We start from the raw sequence: 10,000 nt of genomic DNA on the forward strand, positions 1-10,000 counted from the left end.
AAAGAGGCTCTAGAGCAGCGCAAACTGGACGAGGAGATGAGAGAGGTACACACACACACACACACACACGACGTTAACTCGTGGTGAACTCCGACTTCCTCAAACTCAACACGGCTTTCGTTTTCAGTATCTTCAGACCCGGGCGTTCGGATCCTTGTGCTGTTTAGTTGGTGTTTAGATTCATGTCGGTCTTTTTGTTGTAAATATTAGTTTTGATTAAACAAGTGGAAGAAATCAATCACGATAGATCAATAAAAATACCGATGGAACCTTTAAAATATTCTGAAAGAAGAAAAATATTTTTTAACCTGAACGAGTGTAAATAAATACTGAAGATACACATCAAAACATTTTGAATAAATTAGGGGGGGGGGGGGGGGGGGGGAGGGAAACTTAAAACAGAATAAATCATCAAAATAATGTGAAAGAACCAAATTATTATCATCGTTATTATTATTGCATAATCTAACAATTCTAAAAGTTAAAAATAACCGTAAATGAATTTGATAATAATAATAACAATTAATATTATTTTTATTTTAGTTTGAAAGAAGAAATACTTATTTTACTTTTACGTATATTTGTTTATTTATTGTTATTATTATAAAACAACAGGAAATGGGTTATTTTGAATGTTTGTTTTTATTTGAATCTTTCTATTATTTGTAAAGATGGAGATTTAAAAAAAAAAAAAAAAAAAACGAAACAGAAGAAATAATAAAACAGAAGTGAAAGAAAACCCGGAAGAGGAAGAGGTCAAAGTTGATTTGGAGGGAAACAAGTTATGAGATACAGACGTGAAAGAATAAAAATTAAACAGAATTTATTTTTTATACTTCGAGAGAAAAAATGACTTATTTTACTTATTACTTAGTATTATTATTATTGTTATTATTGTTATTACTATTATTATTGTTATTATTATTATTATTATTATTATTATTATTATTATTATTATTGTTATTATTATTATTATAAAACAATATGAAATGTATTATTTGGAATATTTAAATAAGTTTAAAGGGGAAAAAAACAGTAGATATACAAAATATAGTTTGAAAGAAACAAATGAAAAAAGTATTAATTATTATTATTATTATTATTATTATTATTATTATTACTCTGTTATGACGGAAATAAGGCACTGGACATGTTTACATGCTGCTTGAATCTCCTTAATATTTTTTTTGTGTATTTGTTTGTGTAAAGTTGAAACATTTGTAAATAAATGAAAGAGGGTTTATTATTTAAGCTCCTCCTCCTCCTCCTCCTCCTCCTCCTCCTGTGTGTCTTCAGGCCAAGCGGCAGCAGAGGAAGCTGAACTTCCTGATCACGCAGACGGAGCTGTACGCTCACTTCATGGGCGGGAAGCACAAAGGCTCGGGCGGAGACAGCGCTCAGGACGAGATCCTCAGGAAGCTGGACGAGAGCGCCGCCCAGAGGCAGATCAGCATCGGAGGGGGGGTGATGGTCAACGTGGGCCACGAAGAGTACGGTACGGCCCCGCAGCCTAACTCGTCCAGCAGCACCCCGATCTGCTTATCGTGTCCCGACGAGACGATACGATCAACACGGCGGAGTGTTTACTCTGCAGTGTAAAAATATTGGCACCCTTTATTACACAGAGTCTGTACGGCGATATCTGTAACATAATTAACATGCGTTTAAAACTATTTTCTCTCTCATTGCTCAAAGACGGTAATGATTTCTGAAGATTTATCAGTTTAAACACATCTATAAGGATAGGAATTTGTTTTTTGAGGGGTGCCGATAATTTTTTTTTGTCCTATGTGCCTTTAAGTGGGAATCAATTTGATTTATTTGAAGAATTGTTTGTCTGATTAAAGAGAGTTTCCCTGATTGTCGGAGAGGAGAGTTTGACTCGTGTTCGCTGGGTTCTGCCCTGTGTAAAGCGTCTGTTTTATTTTGCTTGTGTCTTCAGTGGGTGAATCTCTCTCTCTCCCTCTCTCTCTCCCTCTCTCTCCCTCTCTCTCCCCCTCTCTCTCTCCCTCTCTCTCTCCCTCTCTCTCTCCCTCTCTCTCCCCCTCTCTCTCCCCCTCTCTCCAGACAGTGAATACTACAAATCTCAGGCCCTGAGGAACGCCAAAGAAGCCTACCAGATCCACCAGGCCAGAGTGAGCTAACACATTCCTATATAGCTTTTTACACTTCGTTTATTATGAACACATTCAACTTGAGGAAGGTGGATTCGGTCCATCGCTCCGTCCGCCTCCATCATCATCATCATCATCATCACAAGAATAAGAGTAAACTAAAGCTGAAGAAATCGTTAAAATAGGGTTTGAAAGACGAAAAAATTTAAACCGCAGAGTAAAAATCTTAAAGCAGAGGAAATTCTAAAACTAGGGCTTGAAAAAAAAAATCTAATAAAACGGGAAAAATTAGTTTGACAGAAGAAATTTGAAACTGGAAAAAAGTAGATGTAAAAAATAAAAACGAAGACACCCAGAGTGAGGGGGGGGGGGGGGGGGGGGGGCAGAAAAAAATACTTTGTGAAAAAAAATTGAAATAGTAAAACTAGATTTTGAAAGAAGAAAATTAAAACTATACAAAATAAATAAATAAATAAGTAGATTTTGGTGGGGAAAAGTGAAAGGAAAAATGTAAGCAGCAGAAATCATAGATTAGAGTAGATTGTGGGGAAAAAACAGAAATTTAAACATGAAAAAAATCTTGAAAAATGAATTTAAGATAGAGTTTGAACATAGAAAATTAAAACTGGGGGAAAAAAAAAGAAATGTAGATTTAAAAAATGAAACAGAAGAAATAATAAAATACAGAAGTGAAAGAACGACACGAAGAGGAAGACATCAAAGTCGATTTGGGGGGAAAACGAGAAATGTTCAAATACAGAGGTGAAAGAAAAAATTTAAACAAAAATGTAAAAAAAATAATAAAAAAATCGAGTTAAAATAAAAACTGAAAAACAATTAAGCAGACTTGGGGGAAAAAACAACAACCGAAGAAATCATAAACGAATAGATCTTAAAAATAGTTTAAAAATAAAACATTAAAAATGGTCATTAGGAAATTCTAGGAATTAGTGGGAAAAAAGAAGAAACTAATGGCGTGTCGGAGGACGTGATCGAGTGATAGACGTGTGTTTCCATGGTTACGTCTAAACCTGTTCATACAGGAGAGAAGAAGTTGGACTGCGGCTCATGGAGCGAATCTCTGTGTGGAGTTATTGTGCCACGGTTTCAGTCATTTTGCTCCTTAAACATCCACAACGTGTGTGTGTGTGTGTGTGTGTGTGTGTGTGTGTGTTACACAGACGAAGCAGTTTGATGAGGAAACGAAGGACAGCCGCTGCGCCTCCCTACACGTAGCGGGTGGGTGTGGCTCCGGCTCCGGCTCCAGCTCCGGGTTCGGGGAGAGCTACAGCCTGTCTAATCCCTCCATCCAGGCCGGAGAGGACATCCCCCAACCCACCATCTTCAACGGCAAGCTCAAAGCCTACCAGCTCAAGGGCATGAACTGGCTCGCTAACCTTTACGAACAGGTCAGTGCTGGGAAGAACACTGGGGGTGGGTGTGTGTATGCTGTATCAGCCTCTAACCCTCTGTGTGTGTGTGTGTGTGTGTGTGTCTGTCTGTGTGTCTCAGGGCATCAATGGTATCCTGGCAGATGAGATGGGCCTGGGTAAGACAGTCCAGAGCATCGCCCTGCTGGCCCACCTGGCTGAGGTGAGCACTTTCCACAGGAACCTGAGAAACGAGAGCCGGTCGCCAGGGCAACGGGAGCAACCACGAGCACTTTATTCCTCTCGTCTAGCAACGTTTAATCAGATCAGACCACAGCTTATGTTCGTTAAAGCCTCTTAGAGAAGTCCTACTCTCTCTCTCTCTCTCTCTCTCTCACACACACACTCACACACACACACACAAGCAATAATTAAATACTGTTATTAGTTCATTAGTTAATAGCTGCATTAGTTCAGTACTAATATATACGGTTTACGAGTGCTCAAATGTTTACGACTCCGTAATGAGCTGTTATAGTGTTGAGACTTTTTTGTTTTTGTTTGGTTTTTTTTTTAAACCTTTACAGAACACAATTCAAGGGAGATCATAGGGCATCGCTTTTTATTTTCCCAGACCTGGAAAATCACAAGAAATCCATTCGGATTCATGGATTGGTGGTGTTTTTTTTGGTTTGTTTTTTTTTCCCTGTCCCCAACATTTGTTTATTTTTTATCACGGATTATCATGGCTATTTTTTTATTTTAAACAATCCTAGCCATTAAGCAACATTATAAGGATACGAATAAACAACAAAACAAAATGAATCATATAAATATAAAATATCTATGTATAAAAATGAAAAACACACACAAAATTTTTGATAGAGAAAAAAAAAAAAAGTAGAGTTGGAAGGAAGAAATGTAAACAGAATAAATCATCTTAAATGAATTGTCTCTCAGGAACAGAAATGTTTAAGATTCCTGAATTAGCCTTGAAGACATCTAGGATTTATTTGTTTGTTTGTTTGTTTGTTTGTTTGTTTTAAAGAGCTTATGAAGGATACCCCCCCCCCCCTTTTTTTTGAAAAACGTGTAGATGTTCTGTTGTTTATACAGGACCTGGTCGGTCATCTGCTCTGTCAATCAAATGAAAGTAGGCGGATCCCGATGAAGGTTATTGATAAAACGTAAAAAATAAATAAATAAAAAAACCCTACATCCTGCTTCTCAGTGAGAGTCTTTACTGACGTTCAGAGTCGTTTTAGCACAAAGTCTTAAAAGTTAAAGAGAGAAAAAAATCTAAAATGGAGTTTGAAAGAACGAATGGATTCGACTGGGATAGACTTGTGTGAGATTATTGCGCAACACTGGAATAAATTTAAAATAGGAGCAGGAAATATGAACACTATGGTGATGTTAAACACGTGTGTGTGTGTGTATGTGTGTGTATGTGTGTGTATGTGTATGTGTGTGTGTGTGTGTGTGTGTATGTGTGTGTGTGTGTGTGTGTGTGTGTGTGTGTGTGTGTGTGTGTGTGTGTGTGGAGAGACCAGTCTCAGGTTAGGCAACTAAGCACAACTCGAAATGTTAAATATGCAAATGATGCATTTGCATATGTAAATATTATGTAAATATAACCGCCATTAGTTTGAACTAGCGGTAAGAAAAGAAAAGCAATCGTAACAAGTCAAGTAGATAGCAGCTAATTTAGATCATCTTAATTATGTAAATTAATTTAAGCCACGCCCCCTCGGACTGTCCCTCATCCTTTATTGGTGGCGGTTCTGTAAACGAGAGTGTGCTGCGTATTCTGTTGGTAATACTGGGATTCGGTGGCGTGATTCTTTAGGAGTGAGACCGAAAGGGTTGATAAACTCTCATCCTCATGGATGAATCATCGGATCAAAACCTTCCCAGTTTTCTGTACACGTTTATGCTTAAAGTTTAGGGTCAGGAGGAATTCCCCAGCTGCACGCTTCATCCTTGCGGCCTTTCAGTCGTGACAGGAAGTGGAGTTTGATGTGACGGGCCTGTTCCTTGGGTGCATAGGAAACGTTCCTGTTAGCTCCTTCCTGTTTTCATCTCTCTCTCTCTCTATCGCTGTATGTGTGTTGCAGAGAGACAACATTTGGGGTCCCTTCTTGATCATCTCTCCGGCCTCCACGCTCAACAACTGGCACCAGGAGTTCACCCGCTTCGTGCCCAAATTCAAGGTGAGCATCGCAGCTGCACAGGAAGTCACATGGAAACCCTTAAATAGCTCGCTGCGCTTTTCCTCTTTTCATAAACTCGCTGAACCTCCGCTGTTTACAGATCTGATAACAGTTAAACTGTTAAAAGTTGCCTCGCCCTATTTGTTTGTTTGTTTATTTATTTATTTAGCACTCCGAATGAAAAACATGACGCATCCATACTTCCAAATAAACATCCGTAGTACCTGTTTGTGACTGCAGGGGGCAGTGGTGTCATATTATCGACGCCTAGTTTGAGAAAGAGAAAGAGCGCAGGGCGTTTAATATAAATAAACCTGGGATTGTAGTAAAAAGAATGAGCACGTAACGATGTGTCTGCGTCTGTCACACAGGTGTTGCCGTACTGGGGGAACCCTCACGACCGGAAAGTGATCAGAAAGTTTTGGAGCCAGGTGAGTTCTAGGCGTCTCAAAAAAAAAAAAAAAAGAGAAAAGAACCCCACCCAACGTTATTTATTTATTTGTTTGTTTGTTTGTTTTTGGCAAACAAACAATGTTGCGGTCTGCACGTAGAAAACGCTGTACACGCAGAACGCGCCTTTCCACGTGGTGATCACCAGTTACCAGCTGGTGGTGCAGGACGTGAAGTATTTCCAGCGGGTCAAGTGGCAGTACATGGTTCTGGACGAGGCGCAGGCCCTGAAGAGCAGCACCAGGTAAACCAATCGAACCAACCTACGGAAGATATTTACATGTTTCCCAGAAGACAGTTTACGCCGATTGTCCGTCCTGTTCGAAAGTTTACACCCCCCTGGTGCTTAATGTATCGCGTTGCCTTCTTGAGCATCAGTGAATGTTCGCACCTTTTGTCTGTAATCATTTTTTTTTAATTCCAAATTTTTATAAAAAGGATCACGATATACATGATGCCTCAGAAAAAAGCATATCGTGCCGTAATTTATGACGTCACGATATAAATTGTAGGCAGGGCTTCCGGAGATGTCGGTTAATATCGGAGTGTTCAAATCACGTACGCGAATGTCAATCAACCCGGATTACTATGTCGATTGGCTCGTAAGGCGTTCATAACCTGTAGCAGTGATGCTACTCCACTGTTAAAAATGTTTCCGTAAACGCCGGTACTGACGCAGCAGATTTTCACCAACGCCGTTTAACTCCTCTGTGATTTTGCAGAGAATGTGAGGTTATTGTTAGCTATTGGCTAGCTTTTTTTTCTTCTTCTTCTTCTTCAGATGCTCACCAAACAACGGTAAAAAAAATAAATAAATAAATTTTAAGAGAGAGACCACGGTCGTCGTCTTGCTCACGTTCTCACGTCCTTTCCCATTCGGTGAACTGCCGGAGTAAATGTTCTTCTTTTCATGTGCCTCCTGTATCGCCATAGCAACGGGTCAAAATTTGTACACGCTCCGGCTAAACCGTAGAAGTCGGCACGTGTGGATATCGAAATCATTTCCAAAAAAAATTACAAAACTAGTCATATTTATTTGCTTTGTGTCAGAATTGTTTTCTTTCCATTTCATATGTACAACGCTGAACTGAACTAAGATGCGATCCCCCCCCCCCCATCCCCCCTCCGAATAAACAGTCGTGTTAAACGAACTGTAGTCGGTCCGCGGCGGTTGTGGCGGTATGTCTTTCCTTAAAGAGAGTACGAGGATGGATTTTGGGATGTTGCCTTTCCTCCTCACATGGCGTGTATTAACACCGTCTCCGTGTCCAAACACGGCGTGTGAGATCGCGCCCGGCTCGGCCTGACAGCACATGCACCAGCAGCTTCTGTTGTGGTGAAAGATGAACGATTACCACGCCGAGCGTCTCCGAGCCAAGCTTCAGCACGCTTTCAAGTCCGTCTCCGTGCGTCTGATCCCCTCCGTGTTGACAGGTCGCGTTAGAGTTTTCTGTTTGATGATGATGTTTCTGCTCTGCAGCGTGCGCTGGAAGATCCTGCTTCAGTTCCAGTGCCGAAACCGACTGCTGCTCACAGGAACACCCATCCAGAACACCATGGCCGAGGTGAGACTGAGTGTGTGTGTGTGTGTGAGAGAGAGAGAGAGAATGAATCGGGGAGGAGGAGGAGAGGCAGTTTATAAATCTGACTCTTTGTGTTCGTCTCCTCAGTTGTGGGCTCTGCTGCACTTCATCATGCCGACTCTGTTCGACTCCCACGAGGAGTTCAACGAGTGGTTCTCCAAAGACATAGAAAGCCACGCCGAGAACAAATCCGCCATCGACGAGAGTGAGTCCTCCAGTTCATACACCTCTACCGAACTCCACCGTCATGTCTCACGGACGCGTAGATCATTCTCGTTGTTCCTGTAGTAAATAGAAACCGGTGATGTGACGACGCTTTAACACACAGAAGTACAAAGTACACAGAAACGTGTCTGCACATTTACCCTCCTCACACAAGAACACCACAGCCCTCTTGTTAACTGCTAGAATCACCAAACACTTGCACACTGGAACGTGATTGGCTGTTATATTATGTTAGGATGCACTTACACATAACTTCAGTAATAATAATAATAATAATAATAATAATAATCGATCCATTCTCCGTCATTCATTTTATTGGGACTCGTTTAAGACCGATTCATTTTACCCTGATGCATTTTACTCCGATTCATTTTCTAGGGATCCGGTATAACAGCAAAAGACGTTTGAATATTGGAAGATGATAGGCTTTTATATTTTATGATGCCATATCAACACGTCTATAATCTTCATACTGAGACATTTCTCTCTGATTTTCATTTCACACTAATTCAGTTCAGTCTAATTTATTTTGCCGTGATTCATTTGATTGTGATTCATTTCAATCTGATTCGTTTAACTCGTTCATTTAAATCTGTTTCCTGTTATTTTATTAATTTCACGCGGATTCGTTTATTTTATCTGACGCTTTTTACTCTGCTCGATTTCACTCTGATTCATTTAAATCTCATTCCTTTTTTTTATTTAACTCGTTTTACGCCGATTCGTTGTACTTTTATTCTTTTAACTCTAATTATTTTCACTCTGATTCTTTTTACTTTGATTCGTCTCAGTCCGATTAATCTTATTCAGTCTCGTTTAAATCCGATTCATTTTATACGGATCCGGTATAATAACAAAAGGCATTCTGTTTAACATGAATATTGGAACATGATCGGCTTTTTATATTTTAGGATCTATAGTCTTCCTACTGATTCATTTCTCTGTCATTTCATTTTACTCTGGTTCAGTTCAGTCTAATTCATTTGACTCTTTATTTTCTTTTATCTGATTCTCTTAACTTGTATTATTTGATTAAATTCTCATTTCACTTGTTTTTATTTGATTCATTTCACTATGATTCTTTTTACTCTGATGCCTATTTTCATTTGATTCATTTCACTCTCACTCATTTTTCACTCTCTGATTCATTTTTATCTTGTTCGTTTCATTCTGATTCCTGTTTTTATTCGATTCACTTCACTCTCCGATTCATTTTTCTCCGATGCGTTTCCCTTTGATTCGTGTTGGTCGGATCCAGTTTATTCAGATTCATTTAATGTGACTCCGGTATAATAACGGAATTCTACTGGACCATGATGGCCTGTTATATTGCATGATGCAGTAACACATCTACAGTCTTCATACTGATTCATTTATGACCAGTTCAATAACTTTAATTCATTTAGTTCAGTATGATTCATTTTACTGTGATTCATTTATCTCTCATGCATTTCACTTTGAAAACTAAACTACGCCACTGTTGGGTTTGTGTGTGTGTGTGTGATGATGCTGAACATCAGACCAGCTCTCCAGACTGCACATGATCCTGAAGCCTTTCATGCTGCGCAGGATAAAGAAGGACGTAGAAAACGAGCTCTCGGACAAGGTACACTCGCGCGCGTGTTATAGCTGCGATAAACACACCCACGCGCAGAAGTATATATTTGTGTCTCACCTCACCGTCTTCTCCAGATCGAGATCTTGACGTCGTGCCAGCTGACGAGCAGACAGAGGCTCCTGTACCAGGCTCTGAAGAACAAGATCTCCATCGAGGACCTGCTGCAGTCGTCCATGGGCACGGCGCAGCAAGCTCACAGCACCACCAGCAGCCTCATGAACCTCGTCATGCAGTTCCGAAAGGTCCGCTTGTGCACCTGTTCCGTAGTGAAGTCAGTGCGTGGTGTTTACACGAGCGTTTAGGTCAACTGACTGTTGGGGTGATCACATGACCCCGATCTCAAAGGGGTCAAAAACGACATCGAGAGACGAAATGGCGGAGAAGATTCTCCGTGATTGCGTTTCAGTGCAACACGACTGCGAGAAAG

At 40.1% G+C, this 10,000-nt stretch overlaps 1 protein-coding gene across 2 annotated transcripts in view; it reads left to right on the forward strand.

Moving 5' to 3' along the window:
• Nucleotides 1-10,000, forward strand: part of ino80 (INO80 complex ATPase subunit) — a 46,324-nt gene that overhangs the window by 7,581 nt on the left and 28,743 nt on the right. For both annotated transcript variants that reach the window (XM_053675656.1, XM_053675657.1), the window contains 12 exons: nucleotides 1-45; nucleotides 1,297-1,495; nucleotides 2,068-2,135; nucleotides 3,296-3,523; nucleotides 3,627-3,707; nucleotides 5,602-5,697; nucleotides 6,069-6,128; nucleotides 6,249-6,391; nucleotides 7,628-7,712; nucleotides 7,818-7,935; nucleotides 9,476-9,561; nucleotides 9,648-9,815. The exon at nucleotides 1-45 is cut by the window's left edge and continues 159 nt beyond it. In XM_053675656.1, the coding sequence (XP_053531631.1) occupies nucleotides 1-45; nucleotides 1,297-1,495; nucleotides 2,068-2,135; nucleotides 3,296-3,523; nucleotides 3,627-3,707; nucleotides 5,602-5,697; nucleotides 6,069-6,128; nucleotides 6,249-6,391; nucleotides 7,628-7,712; nucleotides 7,818-7,935; nucleotides 9,476-9,561; nucleotides 9,648-9,815 (1,377 nt within the window). The remainder of the gene's footprint in view (nucleotides 46-1,296; nucleotides 1,496-2,067; nucleotides 2,136-3,295; nucleotides 3,524-3,626; nucleotides 3,708-5,601; nucleotides 5,698-6,068; nucleotides 6,129-6,248; nucleotides 6,392-7,627; nucleotides 7,713-7,817; nucleotides 7,936-9,475; nucleotides 9,562-9,647; nucleotides 9,816-10,000) is intronic.

Source organism: Ictalurus punctatus, chromosome 25, assembly GCF_001660625.3.
Source record: "Ictalurus punctatus breed USDA103 chromosome 25, Coco_2.0, whole genome shotgun sequence".
Classification (NCBI taxonomy): Eukaryota; Metazoa; Chordata; class Actinopteri; order Siluriformes; family Ictaluridae; genus Ictalurus; species Ictalurus punctatus.